At 37.9% G+C, this 25,208-nt stretch overlaps 1 protein-coding gene across 1 annotated transcript in view; it reads left to right on the top strand.

Annotated features, from left to right (window-relative positions):
- Positions 1 to 24,962, top strand: part of MROH9 (maestro heat like repeat family member 9) — a 103,666-nt gene extending 78,704 nt beyond the window's left edge. The window contains exons 18-21 of the mRNA XM_025285960.3: positions 60 to 176; positions 759 to 861; positions 22,247 to 22,309; positions 24,469 to 24,962. Of these exons, the coding sequence (XP_025141745.3) occupies positions 60 to 176; positions 759 to 861; positions 22,247 to 22,309; positions 24,469 to 24,803 (618 nt within the window). The 3' untranslated portion in view covers positions 24,804 to 24,962. The remainder of the gene's footprint in view (positions 1 to 59; positions 177 to 758; positions 862 to 22,246; positions 22,310 to 24,468) is intronic.
- Positions 24,963 to 25,208: the final 246 nt, after the last annotated feature.

Below are 25,208 nucleotides of genomic sequence, written 5' to 3'. Positions count from 1 at the left end.
CAGTGTTTTATATAACACCAGATGGAATGGATCTTTACTGACCTTTTTCTGCTTCACAGGCATGTAAATATACATTAAAAATCTGTGCCTCAGAATTAAAATGGTCAACTTTATATTTCCTAAAGGATGAATATTACAATTTTGAGCTGGTGGTGCTCAACATCTGTAACAATCTTGTAAGTGTCCACTCAAGATTTACTACCCTAAGAGTTACCAAGACAATGTTAAAGGATATACAAAGTGATGAAAAGCATAATGGGCACAAGGTGAATCTAGAAGGACTCTGAAGAGAAGATAATAAGTGGACAATTACAGCTAGGGCTTGAGACCAGACAAAAATTAAATTTTCCCACTTTCTTCTCCTTTACATGGATCATCTATTTTTTCTTCCTCCAACCCACCTACTTTGAGCAGTCTAAAGATGGGCACAGCATTTCAGATCACCAAAAGAAAAGCTGGAATTAGTTTTCCATGGCTGAATGAGCTTGTTTTCTGAAAATCAGCATAAACTGCAACAATAGACAGGTAGGGATGGAAGGATGTTAATCAAAGGTTGGAAACCCAAAAACTGGATACCATATAACAAGCTGAATAATACCTGCAAGCAAGAGAGTAATGTTCCTACATAGAAACCCCCAAGTTTTAACCTGGCCCTGATTTGGTATAAGCAACCAAGTTCGTTTCCCTGGAAGCCTCTTTGAATTTAGCATATGTGTATTGTCAAGAAGTGAGAGAATTTTTTTCCTTTTTATTTTCAGCTTATTTCTCATCAAAAATACATTACAGATTTGATATCTGAGACCTTAGGATTCCTGGAGAGTTCCAGAACATATCTGAGAAGAGGATCAGTTATTTTACTAGGTAAGTAAAATTCAATTCTCATTTCCTAATTTGTCTTAACAGGTAATGAATGGATAGCAGCTAGAAGTTTTCCTTGAAAAAATTATAGATTTTCTTTGTTTAGGATGGACTCTAATTTTCACGATGATATCTATAATGAGCAGAAGTTAAAATATATGATGAGAATAGAGTTCTATTTTATAATACACAGCTGAGTATAAGTATGTAATTAAACTATCATACAAAATATTCAACTGGATGAATTTCAAAATTTAAGAAGGTGGCAAACCACTACAGTTCTCCTTTGCTGCTTAAAAGTCACCTCTCCCCATTGAAGAATAATACATTTTTTTAAATGCCAGTCTTTAACAACACATGAACATCCCTAACACAAATTACAACATATGAGTAATAGTCGCTCCGTCCTGTCCAACTCTTTGCAACCCATCAACCGTCACCTGCCTGGCTCCTTTGTCCATGGAATTCTCCAGGCAAGAATACTGGAGTAGGTTGCCATTCCCTTCTCCAAGGTATCTTCCCAAATTATGGACTGAACCCGGGTCTCCCACATTGCAGGCAGATTCATTACCATCTGAGCTACCAGGGAAGCCCACAACAGAGGAGGAAGAGCTACCAAATCCAATAAAGTTCAACAAAATAAAATGTAGAGTTGAGGGAGTACAGTAAGATTCTAAAAGAAGACAACCAAAATTTTTGACCTTGAACAAATCTGACCAACCAATTTTTTTCCCACTAGCTTCTTACCACGAATTTCAAAACTGCTGCTGCTGCTGCTGCTGCTAAGTTGCTTCAGTCATGTCCGACTCTGTGCGACCCCATAGACGGCAGCCCACCAGGCTCCCCCCGTCCCTGGGATTCTCCAGGAAAGAACACTGGAGTGGGTTGCCATTTCCTTCTCCAATGCATGAAAGTGAAAAGTGAAAGTGAAGTTGCTCAGTCATGTTCGACTCTTAGCAATCCCATGGACTGCAGCCTACCAGACTCCTCCACCCATGGGACTTTCCAGGCAAGAGTACTGGAGTGGGGTGCCATTGCCTTCTCCGAAGATCAAAACTAATAATCCTTTATTTGGAATGAGAGGAAGGAGTTCCCATTTGCCATCAGGAAGTACGTAGGGCATCAAGGAATGAGAAAATACTTAGTCATATCATAGTTGTGGGCTTCCCAGGTAGCTCAGTGGTAAAGAATCCACTTGCAATGCAGGAGACAAATCAAATCTTAAAAAATGTTTCTACAGAGTACTTGAAAATGATAATAATTATATTCATGAATCCAAAACTTTTAAAAATAAAGGTCTATAGATATAAGTGCTCAGGAATATATAATGGTAAAATGGGAGCACATGAAAAATAATCTTTCAAAGTATGGTAGGAAATGTAAGAAAAATATATAACTATTATTTAAAAAAAAAAAAAAAAACCTACATTGCAGGCAATGGAAGAAAATACATAGTGTTGATAACCCAGTAAGGGACAAGAAGTAAAGGGTTGAGAAATGTTAGCAAAATAAAATGTAAACCAATAAGAAATAGTTTGAAAAGTTAGGAAGTAATGATAGAGAAGACAGATTACAGAAAGATAATATCCCTGAAGAAATAATGGACAATTAAAACAGAAAAAAAGTATTCAAAGGTAAAATTTAAAAACTAAAAGAATTTTTAATTAAATATGCTGAAGATGGTAAAAATTTTCAAGACATATTTTATACAGAATAAAACATTCCTAACAAAGTTATGGGACTTTAGAGTTAAAGAACTCTCTGAACATTTGGGTAAAAAGTCACCTATACATTACAAAATAAATAAATCTTCCATTAGACTTCTCCACTTCAGTATTCAACTCTAAAATATAGTGGAAGAGTACCTACAAATCCTTAGTAGAAAAATATGTGACCAAAGAATTTTAGATCATCAAAATTATGCCATGCTGTTCTTAGTTATTCAGTCATGTCTGACTCTTTGTGACCCCATGGACAACAGCCTGCCAAGCTCTCTGCCATAGGGATTCTCCAGGCAAGAATACAGCAGTGGGTTGTCATGCCCTCCTCCAGGGGATCTTCCCAACCCAGGGATTAAACCCAGGTGTCTCGCCTTGCAAGCAGATTCTTTACCATCTGAGCCAACAGGGAAGCCCAAGAATACCGGAGTGGGTAGCCTATTCCTTCTCCAGGGGATCTTCCTGATCCAGGAAGCAAACCAGGGTCTCCTACATGGCAGGCAGATTCTTTACCAGTTGAGCTACCAGGGAAGCTCCATCAAAATTATATCCAACTATAAAGATAATAAAATATTTCTAAAACACAAAAACTCAGCAAAAGTTCCTTACCATGAACCCTTAAAGAAAGCATTGATAGATGGAATTAGCCAACTAAAGAAGGAATGGATAAATTATTGCATAAGAACATCCAGATGTTCAAACTGGATTTATAAAAGGCAGAGGAACCAAAGATCAAATTGCCAACATCAGTTGGATCATTGAAAAAGCGAGAGAGTTCCAGAAAAACAGCTTCTGCTTTAGTGACTATGCCAAAGCCTTTGACTGTGTGGATCACAACAAACTGTGGAAATTTCTTAAAGAGATGGGAATATAAGACCACCTGACCTGCCTTCTGATAAATCTGTACGCAGGTCAAGAAGCAACCGTTAGAACTGGACATGGAACAACAGACTGGTTCCAAATCAGGAAAGAAGTACATCAAGGCTGTGTATTGTCACCCTGCTTATTTAACTTATAGGCAGAGTACATCCCGAGAAGGCAATGGCACCCCACTCCAGTACTCTTGCCTGGAGAATCCCATGGACAGAGGAGCCTGGTGGGCTGCAGTCCATGGTGTCGCTAGGAGTCGGACACGACTGAGCAGACTTCACTTTCACTTTTCACTTTCATGCATTGGAGAAGGAAATGGCAGCCCACTCCAGTGTTCTTTCCTGGAGAATCCCAGGGATGGGGGAGCCTGGTGGGCTGCTGTCTATGGGGTCACACAGAGTCAGACATGACTGAAGCGACTTAGCAGCAGCAGCAGCAGCAGAGTACATCATGAGAAATGTGGGGCTGTATGAAGAAAAAGCTGGAATCAAGATTGCCAGAGAAATATCAATAACGTCAGATATACAACTGATACCACACTTATGGCAGAAAGCAAAGAAGAACTGAAGAGCCTCTTGATGAAAGTGAAAGAGGAGAAGGAAAAAGTTGGCTTAAATGTCAACATTCAGAAAACTAAGATCATGGCATCCGGTCCCATCACTTCATGGCAAGTAGATGAGGAAACAATGGAAACAGTGACAGACTTTATTTTTGGGGGCTCCAAAGTCAATGCAGATGGTGACTGCAGCCATGAAATTAAAAGACTCTTACTCCTTGGAAGAAAAGTTATGACCAACCTAGATGGCATATTAAAAGGCAGAGACATTACTTTGCCAACAAAGGTCCATCTAGTCAAAGCTATGGTTTTTCCAGTAGTCATGTATGGATGTGAGAGTTGGACTATAAAGAAAGCTGAGCACTGAAGAATTGATGCTTTTGAACTGTGGTGTTGGAGAAGACTCTTGAGAGTCTCTTGGCCTACAAAGAGATCCAACCAGTCCATCCTAAAGGAAATCAGTCCTGAATATTCATTGGAAGGACTAATGCCGAAGCTGAAACTCCAATACTTTGGCCACCTGATGTGAAGAGCTGACTCATTTGAAAAGACCCTGATGCTGGGAAAAATTGAAGGTGGGAGGAGAAGGGGACGACAGAGGATGAGATGGTTGGATGGCATCATCAACTCAATGGACATAAGTTTGAGTAAACTCTGGGACTTGCTGATAGACAGGGAGGCCTGGCATGCTGCAATCCATGGGGCTGCAAATAGTTGGACATGACTGAGTGACTGAACTGAAGAACATACAGTATCTGCTTAACAGTAGGACTTCCAGCTCCCAATCCATTTTTCACTATTTTTTACATTTCTCCATGCCTCTAAAAGCTGACTTCTGTGTTTTATATCCCCCAGGCTCCCTTGTCTGCTTACTTCAGGTTCATATAGCATTTAATGTCCATTAATGCATTTAATGTTACAGGAGTATGCTTAGTATTCAGTAGTAATTGTAACAGTACTAGTAACAACTTATCCCATCTAGAATTCCCTCTGAGCCCCCATTGAAAAATACTAATCAGTAAATTAAATACAATTATAATTTAAAAAAATAGATAATTCCATAAATCTTGACAAGTTGATTCTGGATGTATGTGGAAGCTCAAGACCAACATGTGAAATATAACTAACAAATTGTAGACAATCTGTTACTCACTCAAGGAAAGATGAGATCTGTGAAACAGTATAGAAAGCCTAGAAACAGATCTACACATACAAAAACACCTAATATAAATATTAGAACTGGCAATGTATATCAGATCAGAAATGATGGGCTGTCAAATAAAAAGTGCTAGGACAATGGAAATGCGCACACACACACACACAAATTCCTATCTTACAACCATACAAAAATCAATTCAAAGTGTATCAGATCATGTTAATGGAAGGAAGGAAGATCTAAAAAGAAACTTTAAAATGTACACAATATTTCCATGAAGGACTTGCAAGCATTACTGAAATACACAAAGAAAAATTAAATAAATAGAAAAGTATAAATGACATTTATGGAAAGAATCAAATTTTAAATGTGTCAGTTCAGTTCAGTCGCTCAGTCATGTCCAACTCTTTGCGACCCCATGGACTGCAGCACACCAGGCCTCCCTGGCCATCACAAACTCCTGGAGTTTATCAGGGTCTTTTCCAATGAGTCAGCTCTTCACTTCAGGTGGCCAAAGTATTGGAGTTTCAGCTTCATCAGCCCTTTCAATGAATATTCAGGACTGATTTCCTTTAGGATGGATTGGTTGGATCTCCTGGCAATTTAAGGGATTCTCAAGAGTCTTCTCCAACACCACAGTTCAAAAGCATCAGTTCTTCAATGCTCAGCTTTCTTTATAGTCCAACTCTCACATCCATAAATGACTACGGGAAAAACCATAGCTTTGACTAGATGGACCTTTGTTGGCAAAGTAATGTCTCTGCTTTTGAATATGCTGTCTACTTTGGTCATAACTTTTCTTCCAAGGAGTAAACGTCTTTTAATTTCATGGCTGCAGTCACCATCTGCAGTGATTTTGGAACCCCAAAAAATAAAGTCTGCCACTGTTTCCCCATCTATTTCCCATGAAGTGATGGGACTGGATGCATGATCTTAGTTTTCTGAATGTTGAGCATATCTGAGATTATTGATATTTCTCCCTGCAATCTTGATTCCAGCTTGTGCTTCCTCCAGCCCAGGTTTCCCATGATGTACTCGGCATATAGGGTTTCCCTTGTGGCTCAACTGATAAAGAATTCGCCTGCAATGTGGGAGACCTGGGTTCTATCCTTGGGATGGGAAGATCCCCTGGAGAAGGGAACGGCTACCCACTCCAGTATTCTGGCCTGGAGAATTCCATGGACCCTATAGTCCATGGGGTCACAAAGAGTTGGACATGACTGAGCGACCTTCACTTCACTTCACTTCACTCTGCATATAAGTTAAATAAGCAGGGTGACAATATACAGCCTTGACGTACTCCTTTTCCTATTTGGAACCAGTCTGTTGTTCCATGTCCAGCTCTAACTGTTGCTTCTTGACCTGCATACAGGTTTCTCAAGAGGCAGGTCAGGTGGTCTGGTATTCCCATCTTTCAGAATTTTCCACAGTTTGTTTTGATCCACACAGTCAAAGGCTTTGTCATAGTAAATAAAGCAGAAATAGATGTTCTTCTGGAACTCTCTTGCTTTTTTGATGATCCAGCCAATGTTGGCAATTTGATCTCTGGTTCCTCTGCCTTTTCTCAAACAAGCTTGAGCATCTGGAAGTTCACGGTTTATGTATTGTTGAAGCCTGGCTTGGAGAATTTTGAGCATTACTTTGCTAGTGTGTGAGATGAGTGCAGTTGTGCGGTAGTTTGAGCATTCTTTGGCATTACCTTTCTTTGGGATTGGAATGAAAACTGATTTTTTCCAGTCCTGTGGCCACTGCTGAGTTTTCCAAATTTGCTGGCATATAGAATGCAGCACTTTCACAGCATCATCTTTTAGGATTTCAAATAGCTCAACTGGAATTCCATCACCTCCACTAGTTTTGTTCATAGTGATGTTTCTGAAGGCTCACTTGACTTCACATTCCAGAATGTCTGGCTCTAGGTGAGTGATCACACCATCATGATTATCTGGGTCATGAAAATCTTTTTTGTACAGTTCTTCTGTGTATTCTTGCCACCTCTTCTTAATATCTTCTACAAGAGTACTGGAGTGGGTTGCCATTGCCTTCTCCCTTCTTAATATCTTCTGCTTCTGTTAGGTCCATACCATTTCTGTCCTTTAATTGTTTCCTAAATCAGTCTGTACATGGAATGAGATGCCAATTAAAATATCACTGGGACTTTTTTCAAAACTGACATGCTAATTTTAAAATTGATGTAGAAAAGTTACCATGCAGGAATATCCAGGAAGTTCTAACCAAAAAAGAAAACGGACTAGCCTTATCAGATATTACTATAGCTACAGTGGGGTTTCCTGGTGGCTCAGTTAAGAATCCACCTGCAATTCAGGAGACCTGGGTTCGATCCCGGAGTCTGAAAGATCCCCTGGAGGAAGGTAGAATACTACCTACTGCAGTATTCTTGACTAGAGAATTCCATGGATAGAGGAGCCTGGTGGGCTATACAGTCTATGGTGTCACAAAGAGTCAGGCATGACTGAGCAACTAACACAACAGTAATTATAACCATGTGGAATAAATAGAAAAATGGAATAAAATACCATCCAAAAATAACTGCTAAAACATACAATTTTTTAAAGTGAATCATTGGTTTTAAGTAATAGGGATGAAAATATGGAATATTCCTTAAATGGTTTGGGAACATCTGGTGAGCCATCTGGGATTATTTTGATTACTTTATCCCTCTTTTAATTTTTACATTAGATAAATTCCAGATGGTCAAAGGCTCAGATACTAAAACTGAAACCATAATAATAAATAAAATTAAACAAAATGTAGAAGAATTTGCTTTATAATCATGGGGTAGGTAAGATTATTCTAAGTAAAAGTAAAAGTCATAAAGAAAAAATTGACACACTATTCAGAAGTAAACATTTCTGCAAGTAAAAACCACTGTAAACAAAATCAAAAGGCAAATTGTAATAAAACATGTTTATAACACATATCATGTATAAAAAATGAATAAGTTCTTACTGGTAGCTCAGCTGGTAAAGAATCTGCGTGCAACGCAGGAGACCCTGGTTTGACCCTGGGTCAGGAAAATCCCCTGAAGAAGGGATAAGCTATCCACTCCAGTATTCTTGAGCTTCCCTGGTGACTCAGATGGTAAAGAATCTGCCTGAATTCGGAAGACTTGTGTTCGATCCCTGGTTTGAGAAGATCCCCTGAAGGAGGGCATAACACCCCACTCCTGTATTCTTGCCTGGAGAATCCCAATGGACAGAGGAGCCTGGCAGGCTACTGTCCATGGGGTTGCAAAGAGTTGGACACAGCTGAGCAACTAAACACGGCATAGCAAATAATCTTTACAAATCCCTAAGAAAAGAAACAACCCACTAGAAAAATGGACAAAATACATGAAAAAATTTATTTGATTCATATATATAAAATATTCACAGCTTCATTCAAAAAGTGATGCAAACTGAATTGATAAAGTGTTTCCATCCCTCAAGCTGACAAAGAACAAAACAATTTATACTCTACAGTTCTGTCCAGGTTGCAGGAAGTAGACAATCACATTACTGGTTAGTGTAAATAGCTACAATATCTAAGAACAGTTTGGCAATATCCATCCAAATGTGAGATGCATATTCTTTTGACTCAATAATCTCCCCCCAAGAGAATTTATCCTATGATATATTCACACATGAGAAATGATATGTGTATGTAGATATTCATTGCATCATTGGATTTATAATGCCATCATTCTTAGCACGTGGTTTTTATCCTTCTTTGTCTTTTCTGATTAACTTCAGCATTTTAGCAGTATTGTGTGTGTGTTAGTCGCTCAGTCATGTCTGACTCTTTGTGACCCCATGGACTGTAGCCCACCAGGCTCCTCTGTCCATGCGATTTTCCAGGCAAGAATACTGGAGTGGGTTGCCATTTCCTTCTCCAGAGGATATTCCCAACCCAGGAATCGAATCCAGGTCTCCTGCATTGCAGACAGACAATATTAGCAGTATTACACCAAGAAATAAGCAAAAACATAAAGGGCAAAAGGTGTCGCTGGGTTAACCTAATTATGGCTTAAACAAGATAGTAGCTGCTTTCTTTCTCATTTACCAATCCTAGTGTAAGTAGACTAGTGCCAGTTCTTTTGTTGCTCTTGTATTCTCATCATACAGTTTCCTACATCAGATCCAAGATGTTTGCTCTAGCTCCTGCCATCACTTCTATGTAACAGTCAACTGGGAAGGGAAATATATCAAGAGGACACAGCCATATCTGTAAAGAGTGACTATAACCTACTAAATGATCATTTGCCCGGAACATAGACATGTTGCCATACCTAGCTGCAGAGAACTCTTGAAAGTCTAGTCATATGCTGAACAACCACGTGTCCAGCTAAAACTCACTTTAGTTTTAGTAAGAGAACTAAAGATAGAGAAGTAATTTGACAATAGGGAAAATTAGTATTCTCTGGCATAGGAAATTTTTATTCATTTATTTGTAACCTCAATCTAATTCTAAAAGGAATTACTCTGGATTACAAAATTAAGCAAAAGTATGCCAGTTAAGGATACCTCCACAACACAGGGCTTTGTCTTTAAGCATCAGTGTTAAATTCTCAAGCCCATGTTCCACATGTCAATGAGAATATCCCGAGTTTTATTATCTGTGAATCATATTATCAAAATAATGTATTGCTGTGATTTTTGTGATCCCTATTTTAACTGAGGTAGGGGCAATGTGAAATATTGGTGAGAATATATAAGCTTCCATTGAAATCTCAGAATGAATACCCACTAGCCATGTGACCTTCACCAAATTTCTTTATCCCTATGAATTTTTATCAGGCTTCCCTGGTGGCTCAATGGTAAAGAATCTGCCTGCCAATGCAGGAGATGCAGGTTTGATCCCTGGGTTGGGAAGATGCCCTGGAGAAGGAATTGGCAACCCACTCCAGTCTTCTTGCCTGGAGAATTCCATGGACAGAGGATCCTGGTGGGGCTACAGTCCATGAGGTCACAAAAGAGTCAGACATGACTTAGTGGCTAAACAATAATAACATGAATTTTTATGATGTGTAAAAGGAAGATAATAAGAATATCAATAAAAATACTTTTTAAGTCTATCTGAAAACATTTAAGAGCTTTTATAAGGCAGTGAAAAGTAGAAAAACTAAAAGAAGCAGGCCTGATATTTGGGGGTTATTTTCCTTTATGGATTTTCCAATTCTATATTCAAAAAGGGTAGTGGGAGGCTGATAAACTATGAAGAAATTTTAGCTGTTTCACTGAACTGGTGGAACAAAACTTGGAGTGGATTGACAATGAGGAGGGATCCTGGTAAAAACACCCAACTTTTCCACTCGATCCCTGATGTCTCTACCCTAGGAGTAAGAGTAAACTAAAAATATACCAACCCTTATAATTATCGAATCTTTGAATATCTAACTCCATGGTCTAATTAAGGAGATATACTTCTAGCCTAACTGCCTGCCAAAAAAGCAAAAACAAATCCTCTCTGGGAGAAGATAAAATGCCCAGAGACTAACAGTATCAACACAAATCTGTATACACTATAACTGATATTTAATTTAAAAAATCATTTAGATTTTTTTAATTACAAGGAAGAACAGTAGAAACAGAATCTAGTATATGCAGTTATTCAACTTTATCAGATATGAACTTTAAAATAAATATGATTAGTATGTTCAAAAGATTACACAATGAGATAGAATGCAGATCTCAATGAATGAAGTTAGCAGCAGATTAGAAAGAATTGAAATGAGATTAAGAGAATTAGAAATGTCAGAATAAACCAACACAACATTGTACTTATCCTTCAATTTAAAATAAATAAATTTAGGAAGAGAAAAAATAGAAATGTCAGAATAAAATATTCAGCCTCAAGATCAAAACTTGAAAAGATAAAAATGGAAAATATGAAAAAAGCATAACAACATGAGATATGGTTAAAAGGCCTAATATACACTTTCATAAGGATAGTGGGAAAAAATAAGACTAAATATTTAGAGAGATAATGACCAAAAATTTTTCAAAACTAAAATAAGGTAATAACAAGAAATAAAATGGGTAAGTTTGGAAAAAAAGAAAATAAAACTTCCAAAATTTGCAGATAAATAATTGAGTATTTAGAACATTGGAAAGAATTCAGAAAAACTATAGGAATTAAATTTAGCAAGTTTTCTATATATAATACCAATATACAGAAATCAACTGAGTTTCTACACACTTAACAATAAATACTAGAAAATTGGAGGAGGAGCCAAGATGGCGGAGGAGTAGGACGGGGAGAACACTTTCTCCCCCACAAATTCATCAAAAGAGCATTTAAACATCGAGTAAATTCCACAAAACAACTTCTGAATGCCGGCAGAGGACATCAGGCACCCAGAAAAGCAACCCAACTCTTCGAAAGGAGGTAGGAAAAAATATAAAAGACAAAAAAAGAGACAAAAGAGGGAGGGACGGAGTTCCGTCCTAGGAAGGGAGTCTTAAAAAGAGAGAAGTTTCCAAACACCAGGAAACCTTCTCACTGCTGAATCTGTGCCGAGCTTTGGAAGCACAGAGGGCAACATAAAAGGGAGAGAAAAAATAAATAAACAATTAAAAATCGCAGATTGTGAGCCCTACGGTAACTCCCCCAGTGGAGAAGCAGCGCAGACGCCTGCACACGGCATTAGCAAGCGGGGGCTGGGCAGGGAAGCGCGGTGCGGGCTGTGTCCCTTAGAGTAAGAATCGGCCCGAATGTCCTGAGCGGTATCTGAGCGAAATAATTTGGGCTAGCAAACTAGACTGTGGGATATCTACCACACGAAAAGCCAGCCCTAACCTAAGACACCGCCAGGCCCGAGCACAGAACAAAGGACTGAACAGAGATAGCCTGTTGCAGACCTTCCCCCTCCGGTGACAGGCAGCCAGAGCCGTAAGGGGGCAATCGCAGCCCAAGAGAGACACTATCTATAAAACTGTAAGCAGGCTTCTTTGCTAACTAAAACTTCTTGGGGGTCTGGACGGTCAACATCTGCCTGAGAAGGTGCGCCGGTTTTACACTCAGATAACCGAGTGGCGGGGAGGCGATAAGTCGCAGCATTGGCGCCCGCCAAACACATCACCTGAGCTGCTCGGATCTGGGAAGAGCACAAAAGGCAGGCCCAACCGAGTCTGCGCCTCTGAGGACTACCCGAGTGCCTGAACCTGAGCGGCTTGGACCTGGGAGCTCAGCCCAGGGCCGGCCTCTGATTGTTCCCGGCGCAACAACCTAGAGCCCGAGCAGTGTGGGCAGGGAGGCTACACGCGCCGTGAGCGGGGACAGACCCAGTGTGGCTGAGGCACTGCGAGCGCACGCCAGTGTTATCTATTTGCAGCATCCCTCCCTCCCTCCCCACAGCGCGGCTGAACAAGTGAGCCTAAATAAAATTAAAAAAAATAGTGTCCTCCACCTCCCCCTTTGTGTCAGGGCGGGAACCAGACACTGAAGAGACCAGCAAACAGAAGAAGCTATAACAGAGGGAAATGCCTTGGAAGCTACAGGCCATAGATTAAAACCCTGTGGTTACTACGGACTACATAGGATCTTGAGAAATATAAGTCAGACCAAGGAACTAGCCAAAAATGAACTGAACCCACAATACTCACAACAAAACCAGAGAAAGACCTAGATATATTTTTACTATTTTTACGATCAATCTTTCTTTCTTTTTTTTCTTTTTTTTTAATTAAAAAAAAATTTTAAGTCCTCTATTGTCCTTTAATTTTCACTTTTATAACTATTACTTTGCAAAAAAAAAAAAAAAAGACCCTATTTTTTTTTTCTTCTTCAGCAAACTTCATATATATATTTTATAATTTTTTGACCGTGTTTTGTTTTGTTTTGTTTTTTTCTTTTTCTTCTTTTCTTTAACATTGTATTTTTGAAATTCCAAACTCTACTCTAGATTTTTAATTTTAGCCTTTTGGTATATGTTATCAATTTTGTACCTATAGTTTTTTTCATAATTTCTGTGACTTTTTTTTTTCTCTGTTTCTTTCTCTTCTTCTTTTGTATAACATCGTATATCTGCAATTCCAAACTCTACTCAAGATTTTTAATTTATGCTTTTTGGTATTTGATATCAATTCTGTACCTGTATTTTCTTTATAATTTTTGCGACATTGTTTTTGTTGGTTTGTTTGTTTTCTCTCTTTATTTTTCTTCTTCTTTTTTTTAACATTGTATTTTTGAAATTCCAAACTCTACTCTAGATTTTTAACTTGTGCTTTTTGGTATTAGTTATCAATTTTGTACCTGTAGTTTCTTTATAATTTTCACGACCTTGTTTGTTTTTCTTTGTTTGTTTTTTCTCTCTTTCTTTTCCTTCTTCTTTTCTTTAACATCATATTTTTGAAATTCCAAACTCTACTCTAGATTTTTAATTTTAGCCTTTTGGTATATGTTATCAATTTTGTACATATAGTTTTTTTTTATAATTTCTGTGACTTTTTTTTTCTTTCTTTCTTTTCCCTCTGTTTCTTTCTCTTCTTCTTTTATATAACATCGTACATCTGCAATTCCAAACTCTACTCAAGATTTTTAATTTATGCTTTTTGGTATTTGATATCAATTTTGTACCTGTATTTTCTTTATAATTTTTGCGACATTGTTTTTGTTGGTTTGTTTGTTTTCTCTCTTTATTTTTCTTCTTCTTTTTTTTTAACATTGTATTTTTGAAATTCCAAACTCTACTCTAGATTTTTAATTTTTGCTTTTATGTATTTGTTACCAATTTTGTACCTTTAAGAACCCAATCTTCAGGACCCATTTTTCACTAGGGAACGAGATTACTGGCTTGACTGCTCTCTCTCCCTTTGGACTCTCCATTTTCTCCACCAGGTCGCCTGTATCTCCTCCCTAACCCCTCACTACTCTACCCAACTCTGTGAATTTCTGTGTGTTCCAGATGGTGGAGAACACTTACGGAACTGATTACTGGCTGGATCTGTCTCCCTCCTTTTCATTTCCCCCTTTTATCCTTTTGGCCACCTCTGTCTCCTGCCTCCTTCTTCTCTTCTCTGTATAACTCCGTGAACATCTCTGAGCGGTCCAGTTGTGGAGTGCACATAAGGAAGTGACTACTGGCTAGCCCACTCTCTCCACTATTGATTCCACCTCATCTCATTTGGGTCACCTCTAACTCCCTCCTCCCTCTTCTCTTCTCCATGTAATGCTGTGAACCTCTCTGAGTGACCCTCACAGTAGAGAAACTTTTCATCTTTAATGTAGATGTTTTATCAATGGTGCTGTATAGAAGGAGAAGTTTTGAAACTACTGTAAAAATAAGACCGATAACTGGAAGTAGGAGGCTTAAGTCCAAACCCTGACTCCAGGGAACTCCTGACTCCAAGGAACATTAATTGACAGGAGCTCATCAAATGCCTCCATACTGACACTGAAACCAATCACCACACAAGGGCCAACAAGTTCCAGGGCAAGACATACCAAGCAAATTCTCCAGCAACAAAGGAACACAGCCCTGAGCTTCAAGATACAGGCTGCCCAAAGTCACCCCAAAACCATAGACATCTCATAACTCATTACTGGACATTTCATTACACTCCAGAGAGAAGAAATACAGCTCCATCCACCAGAACATCGACACAACCTTCCCTAACCAGGAAACCTTGACAAGCCACCTGTACAAACCCACACACAGTGAGGAAACACCACAATAAAGAGAACTCCACAAACTGCCAGAATACAGAAAGGACACCCCAAACTCAGTAATTTAAACAAGATGAAGAGACAGAGGAATAGCCAGCAGATAAAGGAACAGGATAAATGCCCACCAAACCAAACAAAAGAGGAAGAGATAGGGAATCTACCTGATAAAGAATTCCGAATAATGATAGTGAAATTGATCCAAAATCTTGAAATCAAAATGGGATCACAGATTAATACCCTGGAGGCAAGGATTGAGAAGATGCAAGAAAGGTTTAACAAGGACTTAGAAGAAATAAAAAAGAGTCAATATATAATGAATAATGCAATAAGTGAAATTAAAAACACTCTGGAGGCAACAAATAGTAGAATAACAGAGGCAGAAGATAGGATTAGTGAATTAGAAGATAGAATGGTAGAAATAAATGAATCAGAGAGGATAAAAGAAAAATGAATTAAAAGAAATGAGGACAATCTCAGAGACCTCCAGGACAATATTAAACGCTACAACATTCGAATCATAGGGGTCCCAGAAGAAGAAGACAAAAAGAAAGACCATGAGAAAATACTTGAGGAGATAATAGTTGAAAACTTCCCTAAAAGGGGAAGGAAATAGTCACCCAAGTCCAAGAAACCCAGAGAGTCCCAAACAGGATAAACCCAAGGTGAAACACCCCAAGACACATATTAATCAAATTAACAAAGATCAAACACAAAGAACAAATATTAAAAGCAGCAAGGGAAAAACAACAAATAACACACAAGGGAATACCCATAAGGATAACAGCTGATCTTTCAATAGAAACTCTTCAAGCCAGGAGGGAATGGCAAGACATACTTAAAATGATGAAAGAAAATAACCTACAGCCCAGATTATTGTACCCAGCAAGGATCTCATTCAAGTATGAAGGAGAAATCAAAAGCTTTTCAGACAAGCAAAAGCTGAGAGAATTCTGCACCACCAAACCAGCTCTCCAACAAATACTAAATGATATTCTCTAGACAGGAAACACAAAAACGGTGTATAAATTCGAACCCAAAACAATAAAGTAAATGGCAACGGGATCATACTTATCAGTAATTACCTTAAACATAAATGGGTTGAATGCCCCAACCAAAAGACAAAGACTGGCTGAATGGATACAAAAACAAGACCCCTACATATGTTGTCTACAAGAGACCCACCTCAAAACAGGGGACACATACAGACTGAAAGTGAAGGGCTGGAAAAAGATTTTCCATGCAAATAGGGACCAAAAGAAAGCAGGAGTAGCAATACTCATATCAGATAAAATAGACTTTAAAACAAAGACTGTGAAAAGAGACAAAGATGGTCACTACATAATGATCAAAGGATCAATCCAAGAAGAAGATATAACAATTATAAATATATATGCACCCAAACTGGAGCACTGCAGTATGTAAGACAAATGCTAACAAGTATGAAAGGAGAAATTAACAATAACACAATAATAGTGGGAGACTTTAATACCCCACTCACACCTATGGATAGATCAACTAAACAGAAAATTAACAAGGAAACGCAAACTTTAAATGATACAATAGACCAGTTAGACCTAATTGATATCTATAGGACATTTCATCCCAAAACAATGAATTTAACCTTTTTCTCAAGTGCACATGGAACCTTCTCCAGGATAGATCACATCCTGGGCCATAAAGCTAGCCTTGGTAAATTCAAAAAAATAGAAATCATTCCAAGCATCTTTTCTGACCACAATGCAGTAAGATTAGATCTCAATTACAAGAGAAAAACTATTAAAAATTCCAACATATGGAGGCTGAACAACACGCTGCTGAATAACCAACAAATCACAGAAGAAATCAAAAAAGAAATCAAAACGTGCATAGAAACGAATGAAAATGAAAACACAACAACCCAAAACCAGTGGGACACGGTAAAAGCAGTCCTAAGGGGAAAGTCCATAGCAATACAGGCACACCTCAAGAAACAAGAAAAAAGTCAAATAAATAACCTAACTCTACACCTAAAGCAACTAGAAAAGGAAGAAATGAAGAACCCCAGGGTTAGTAGAAGGAAAGAAATCTTAAAACTTAGAGCAGAAATAAATGCAAAAGAAACAAAAGAGATCATAGCAAAAATCAACAAAACCAAAAGCTGGTTTTTTGAAAGGATAAATAAAATTGACAAACCATTAGCCAGACTCATCAAGAAACAAAGGGAGAAAAATCAAATCAATAAAATTAGAAATGGAAATGGAGAGATCACAACAGACAACACAGAAATACAAAGGATCATAAGAGACTACTATCAACAATTATATGCCAATAAAATGGACAACGTGGAAGAAATGGACAAATTCTTAGAAAAGTACAACTTTCCAAAACTGGACCAGGAAGAAATAGAAAATCTTAACAGACCCATCACAAGCACGGAAATTGAAACTGTAATAAAAAATCTTCCAGCAAACAAAAGCCCAGGTCCAGACGGCTTCACAGCTGAATTCTACCAAAAATTTAGAGAAGAGCTAACACCTATCCTGCTCAAACTCTTCCACAAAATTGCAGAGGATGGTAAACTTCCAAACTCATTCTATGAGGCCACCATCACCCTAATACCAAAACCTGACAAAGATCCCACAAAAAAAGAAAACTACAGGCCAATATCACTGATGAACATAGATGCAAAAATCCTTAACAAAATTCTAGCAATCAGAATCCAACAACACATTAAAAAGATCATACACCATGACCAAGTGGGCTTTATCCCAGGGATGCAAGGATTCTTCAATATCCGCAAATCAATCAATGTAATACACCACATTAACAAATTGAAAAATAAAAACCATATGATTATCTCAATAGATGCAGAGAAAGCCTTTGACAAAATTCAACATCCATTTATGATAAAAACTCTCCAGAAAGCAGGAATAGAAGGAACATACCTCAACATAATAAAAGCTATATATGACAAACCCACAGCAAACATTATCCTCAATGGTGAAAAATTGAAAGCATTTCCTCTAAAGTCAGGAACAAGACAAGGGTGCCCACTTTCACCATTACTATTCAACATAGTTTTGGAAGTTTTGGCCACAGCAATCAGAGCAGAAAAAGAAATAAAAGGAATCCAAATTGGAAAAGAAGAAGTAAAGCTCTCACTGTTTGCAGATGACATGATCCTCTACATAGAAACCCTAAAGACTCCACCAGAAAATTACTAGAACTAATCAATGACTATAGTAAAGTTGCAGGATATAAAATCAACACACAGAAATCCCTTGCATTCCTATACACTAATAATGAGAAAACAGAAAGAGAAATTAAGGAAACACTTCCATTCACCATTGCAACGGAAAGAATAAAATACTTAGGAATATATCTACCTAAAGAAACTAAAGACCTATATATAGAAAACTATAAAACACTGGTGAAAGAAATCAAAGAGGACACTAATAGATGGAGAAATATACCATGTTCATGGATTGGAAGAATCAATATAGTGAAAATGAATATACTACCCAAAGCAATCTATAGATTCAATGCAATCCCTATCAAGCTACCAACAGTATTCTTCACAGAGCTAGAACAAATAATTTCACAATTTGTATGGAAATACAAAAAACCTCGAATAGCCAAAGTGATCCTGAGAAAGAAGAATGGAACTGGAGGAATCAACCTACCTGACTTCAGGCTCTACTACAAAGCCACAGTTATCAAGACAGTATGGTACTGGCACAAAGACAGAAATATAGATCAATGGAACAAAATAGAAAGCCCAGAGATAAATCCACGCACATATGGACACCTTATCTTTGACAAAGGAGGCAAGAATATACAATGGATTAAAGACAATCTCTTTAACAAGTGGTGCTGGGAAATCTGGTCAACCACTTGTAAAAGAATGAAACTAGAACACTTTCTAACACCATACACAAAAATAAACTCAAAATGGATTAAAGATCTCAACGTAAGACCAGAAACTATAAAACTCCTAGAGGAGAACATAGGCAAAACACTCTCTGACATACATCACAGCAGGATCCTCTATGACCCACCTCCCAGAATATTGGAAATAAAAGCAAAAATAAACAAATGGGACCTAATTAACCTTAAAAGCTTCTGCACATCAAAGGAAACTATTAGCAAGGTGAAAAGACAGCCTTCAGAATGGGAGAAGATAATAGCAAATGAAGCAACTGACAAACAACTAATCTCGAGAATATACAAGCAACTCCTACAGCTCAACTCCAGAAAAATAAATGACCCAATCAAAAAATGGGCCAAAGAACTAAATAGACATGTCTCCAAAGAAGACATACAGATGGCTAACAAACACATGAAAAGATGCTCAACGTCACTCATTATCAGAGAAATGCAAATCAAAACCACTATGAGGTACCATTTCACACCAGTCAGAATGGCTGCGATCCAAAAGTCTACAAGTAATAAATGCTGAAGAGGGTGTGGAGAAAAGGGAACCCTCTTACACTGTTGGTGGGAATGCAAACTAGTACAGCCACTATGGAGAACAGTGTGGAGATTCCTTAAAAAACTGGAAATAGACCTGCCTTATGATCCAGCAATCCCACTGCTGGGCATACACACTGAGGAAACCAGAAGGGAAAGAGACACGTGTACCCCAATGTTCATCGCAGCACTGTTTATAATAGCCAGGACATGGAAGCAACCTAGATGTCCATCAGCAGATGAATGGATAAGAAAGCCGTGGTACATATACACAATGGAGTATTACTCAGCCATTAAAAAGAATACATTTGAATCAGTTCTAATGAGGTGGATGAAACTGGAGCCTATTATACAGAGTGAAGTAAGCCAGAAAAAAAACACCAATACAGTATACTAATGCATATATATGGAATTTAGAAAGATGGTAACAATAACCCTGTGTATGAGACAGCAAAAGAGACACTGATGTATAGAACAGTCTTATGGACTCTGAGAGAGAGGGAAAGGGTGGGAAGATTTGGGAGAATGGCATTGAAACATGTAAAATATCATGTATGAAAGGAGTTGCCAGTCCAGGTTCGATGCACTATACTGGATGCTTGGGGCTGGTGCACTGGGACGACCCAGAGGGATGGTGTGGGGAGGGAGGAGGGAGGAGGGTTCAGGATGGGGAACACATGTATACCTGTGGCAGATTCATTTTGATATTTGGCAAAACTAATACAATTATGTAAAGTTTAAAAAATAAAATTAAATTAAATAAAAAAAATAAAAAAATAAATACTAGAAAATTAATCTTTTAATGCCTAATACATTACACCAAAACTTATCAAATATCCCAAAATAAAACTAAGGAAAGAGGTACAAGACTGAATCATAAACATACATACACACACACAGAAAACAAAACAAAACTAGAAAATTCTGAGAAGATTTTTATTGTAACATGGTCAGTTCTCCTCAACTTGATCGGTATATTTGATACAACCCAAAAAAAATTTTCACCAGGAGTTTTGGGTGTGTATGTATATGAAATATGAGAAGTTGATTCTAATTTTTACATGAAAATTTAAGGGTTTGAGAATAGCCAAGAAAATTTGAAAAAAAACCCACAAAGTTGAAGAATTTATACTATCAGATATCAAGACCCATCATATATTAAGGTAATATAGAAATGGCACAATGATAGAATGGAGTTAAGACACTGACCCTCACATAATTTTTGATATAAATGATCCTACAAAGCAATAAGGAGAGGACTTTTTTTTCTCTCTTAATAGTGCTAGATTAATTACATAGGTAATTAATCAACCTGTATTTTATGCCATATAATTTCAGTTGAATTTGAAATACATAAATGTAAAAGGGTAAAACAATAAAGTTTCCAAAAGTAAATATGGGAGAATATCTTTATGACCTTGAGACAGCAAAAATTTCCTATCAGGACCCCCAAATTCACTAATTGTAAATTGGACTGCAATAAAATTAGAGGACTTCTCTGGTGGACCAGCAGTTAAGAATCCCACCTGCCAGTGCAAGGGTCACAGGTTTGATCCCTGGTCTGGAAAGATACCACATGCCTCAGGACAACTAAGCCAGTGTGCCACAGCTGTGGACCCTGTGCTCTAGAGCTTGTGATCCACAACAAGAGAAGCCACCACGAGTTGCCCCCACTAGCCATAACTAGAGAAAAACCCCTGCAGAGCAGCAAAGATCCAGCACAGCCAAAAAATAAATAATTCTGCTTATCAAAAAGAAAAGTACAAATGGAAAAGTTTTGCCCTGAAGTTTTGCCCTGGGGTAGGAGAAAATAGTTGTAATAGGTGTAATATTTTTAAAAGGCTAGTAATCAGAATTTAAAATGCCCCAAAATAAATAATTTTAAAACAACTCAATAGAAAAACAGGCAAGAGACATACGAAACAGATGCTTTGCAAAAGAAATATACAACCGTATATCCAATATACCAAATTATATATCTAATTATATATTCAACATATATAAAATTATATATCCAATTTGTATATCCAATATAATAATACCACCAAACCCATGAGATTGACTGAAAGATTGACTAACAATTATCAAGTGTTAGAAAGGATGGAGAGCAGTAGAAATGTTCATACAATGCTGGTAGGAGTGAAAATTGGTACAATCACCTTGGCAGCTCTTCTGCAGTAATGATTAAAGGTGACCATAAACATACTTATTAGCTAGTAAGTCCACTCCTAGCTATACACCAAACAGTAATGCATATAAATCTACACCAAAGTTCATGTACAAGAATGCCCACAATAACATCACTATTCATAATAGCCTCAAATTAAAAACAACACACTGTCCATCATAAGCACAATGGCTAAAAAGTGATGCATTAATAAGATGGCATATCATACAAAAAGCATTCAGAAAACTCTTTCTGTGAAGAACCAGATAGGAAATATTTCAGGCTTTGAATACCAGGCTCTGTGGCAACCACTCAACTCTGCTGTTTGTAGGGTGAGAAAAGCTGAAGATGATCCATAAGCAAATAAGCTAATAAGCATGGCTCTGTTTCGAGAGAACATTGCTAACCTCTGTCATGTAGCAATGGAAATGAATGAACTATTGCTATGTTTAAAAACAGGATGAATCTCACAATGTAGTGTTGAGCAAAAGAATGTATTCTGAAAGGTGAAGGAGGAAATTGGGAAGGGCATAAAGGAGGCTCCTAAGATAATGGTAATATTCTATTTAAAGGCCTAGGTGATAGCTAGAAGTATTCACTCTGGTCATATATTACGGTGTACAAATGTGATTTGTGCACATTTATACACATATATCTCAATAAAGATTTATTAATTATTTGAAATCACTAATTATTCAAGAATAATCTAGAGATGTTTTGCTTTGAAGAAAGCACTGAAGGTAGATACTATCAGATAATGTATTTTCATAATGTATTTTGGGGTAACTTTAATTTTAATTTGTGCATAGGGTACTTGGCAAAATTGGGTGGCCATTTACTGCTCAGAGATGAAATTGATGTCATGCTTGAGGGTAAGTGTTGAAATTATAATGAAATCTTTATATATAGGCCTAAATAACTTCCCTATTTGTGATTCCATTTATATCTGAGCTCTATAGTGATGCCAGGGATGGGAAAGTGCTATAGAGGTAGTTAGGTGGTTAAGGGGAAATCAGTAGAAGGACTGGGATAAGGGGCATCTTTTTTTACTTTTTATTCTTTCCCTCTATCTTTCTCTGCTTCAATCTCTCCATCTACCCCTCTCATTATCTAAGACCAAGCTATCATCTTAGAATCCTTAGGAACTACAGAGAGTTAAGAATTCAATCACTCATTAATTCGTTCAACAAATATTTATCTGGCATCTACTATATGACAGCACTATTCTAAGAGCAGGACATACAGCAGCAGACAAAGCAAAGTCCCTTCCCTTAGAGAATTTACATTTTAGGAGATAGCAATATGTACTTGCATCAGAAGAGCTTCTCTGATAGCTCAGTTGGTTAAGAATCCACCTGCTATACAAGAGACCCTGGTTTGATCCCTGGTTTGGGAAGACCCCCTGGAGAAGGGAAAGGCTACCCACTCCAGTAGTCTGGCCTGGAGAATTCCATGAACTGTATAGTCCATGAGGTCACAGAGTCAGACATGACTGAGTGACTTGGGCTTCCCTGATAGCTCATTTGGTAAAGAATCCGCCTGCAATGCAGGAGACCCCAGTTCTATTCCTGGGTCGGAAAGATCCACTGGAGAAGGGATAGGCTACCCACTCCAGTATCCTTGGGCTTCCCTGGAAGCTCAGATGGTAAAGAATCCACCTGCAATGTGGGAGACCTGGATTCAATCTGGGTTTTTAAGATCCCCTGGAGAAGGGAAAGGCTACCCACTCCAGTATTCTGGCCTGGAGAATTCCATGGACAAAGGAGCCTGGCAGGTGACAGTTCATGGATTGCAAAGAGCTGGACAGGACGGAGCAACTATCACTCATATGTTGTAATTTGTGTTACATTTGTGTTATGGACTATAAGGTTGCAAAGACTCGGATACGACTGAGCGATTTTCACTTTCACTTTTCAATACTTATTCTATCAAAATGTTTGGACCTCTCTCGGCCTCTGCCTATTTCCCCTTAGGGATCAGAATTTCAAACAGGTTGCAGCAGAAAATAAGGTGGCTGCCTTCCTTCCTTCTTTTGGTAACAGACTTTGTATTGAAGAGACATTTTAGATTAGTAGAAACTAGATATTTCCTGTATACCTCCTGCCCCCACACATGCACAGCCTCCTCCTGTTACCAACATCTCCCAGCAGAGTGGTATATTTGTTACAATTGATGAACCTACACTGACGCATCATTTTCTTCCTTTTTCATTTTTTCATTCACTCATATTTATTGACTGCTTGCTGCCTGGAGAATCCCAGGGACAGGGAAGCCTGGTGGGCTGCCATCTATGGGGCCGCACAGAGTCGGACACGACTGAAGCGACTTAGCAGCAGCAGCAGCTAAATGCTAAGCACTCTCTCCATGTTGCTCAGATATTTTTGTTTGCTCTCTTCCTCCTCCTCCTGCTCCTTTTCCTTTTTCTCTCATTTCTGGATCTATCTGTTTTTTCCATCTCTATTTCTTTTTATTAAGAAAGAAAATAATAACTTCCCACAAGCTCAGCATCTGGATATAATGATATTTGCATTTTGGTATATATTTAATTGCAGGTATTTTTAAAGAATATAAACTATTGTGTATTTATTTTTTAAACTATCATAACTGTTTTATAATTTTTTCACTTACTCATGTCATAAACATCTTTTCATGCTAAGAAACATGAGTCTATATCATCATGTTAACATGTATGTCCTACTTGGCTTTATGATATTCCATTAATAACTTTAAGTCCTTTCCTGCTGATGAACATTTAGACATTCTACTTTTTTCATTATTCTGAGCAATATTGAGCCTATTCATGAATATATGTTTATGCTGTCTAGCAGAATGCTCAACACATAATATGCCCTCAGCACATAATGAGGTCCAGTGAGGACAGAAGACAAAAACTTCCTGGATTCTATTTGTCTAAGTAACAAAAATTAGGGCAGCGGGGCTCCTGTGAAAGGTGGTGAGACTGTTTTGAGTCTGAGAGCTTCTCAGACTATGAAAGCAATGCTTTGAATTAATGGCCTTTCTACTGTTACAGCTATTGACCGAGTGATTAGGGATGAAGATCCTGTGATCAGAGAGTTGGCAGAAAAAACATACAAAATTTTTATGGAAATAGCGTATAAATTGACCACCTCAAATATTAAACAAAGCTTCCAAAGACTGTTTAACTTCATCTACTTAAAAAAATTGAAGCTTCTTTATAATTATAACCCGCCCAAGGACCTGACAGGCAGTCCTATGGGGATTAAAGAAATCAGGAGTGATAAAGAAGCCATCACAAAAGATAATTATGAAGATGTATTGATAAAGAATGAAGGTGCATCGATAAAGAATGCAAGGTTCCCCGGTGCCTTGGAGTACTCCTCGTAAGAGAAGTGATTTCCTTTCTCCCTTGATAACTGGAGTCCTTTTTAGATGCTTTTGTGAAGGATGCAAGAAACTTTTATAGTCTCTTCTTGATCCTCTAACTCAAATGTAGAAATGTCCAGCCTCTCTCTGTCTGACAGTGATTAAAAAGCCTTACTTCATCAAAACCACTAATAAAACTGAAAAAACATATAAGCAAAGTGTTTGATGAGAAACTCTTGGAGCTTGATGTGGTCAATACTTACCTACTGAACATCTTCCAAATGCCAGACACTGTGTGGGGATATTTGGATGATGTCAACAAGGTTCCATCCTCAGGAAGACACATGGTATTGTTATTTCCATCCTGCACTGAATGCTGCCTGTTGTTGTTCAGTTCCTAAGTCATGTCCGACTCTGTGACCCCAT

The sequence above is a fragment of the Bubalus bubalis genome, chromosome 5 (genome assembly GCF_019923935.1).
Source record: "Bubalus bubalis isolate 160015118507 breed Murrah chromosome 5, NDDB_SH_1, whole genome shotgun sequence".
NCBI lineage: Eukaryota > Metazoa > Chordata > Mammalia > Artiodactyla > Bovidae > Bubalus > Bubalus bubalis.
This window is presented reverse-complemented; position numbering and strand designations above follow the sequence as displayed.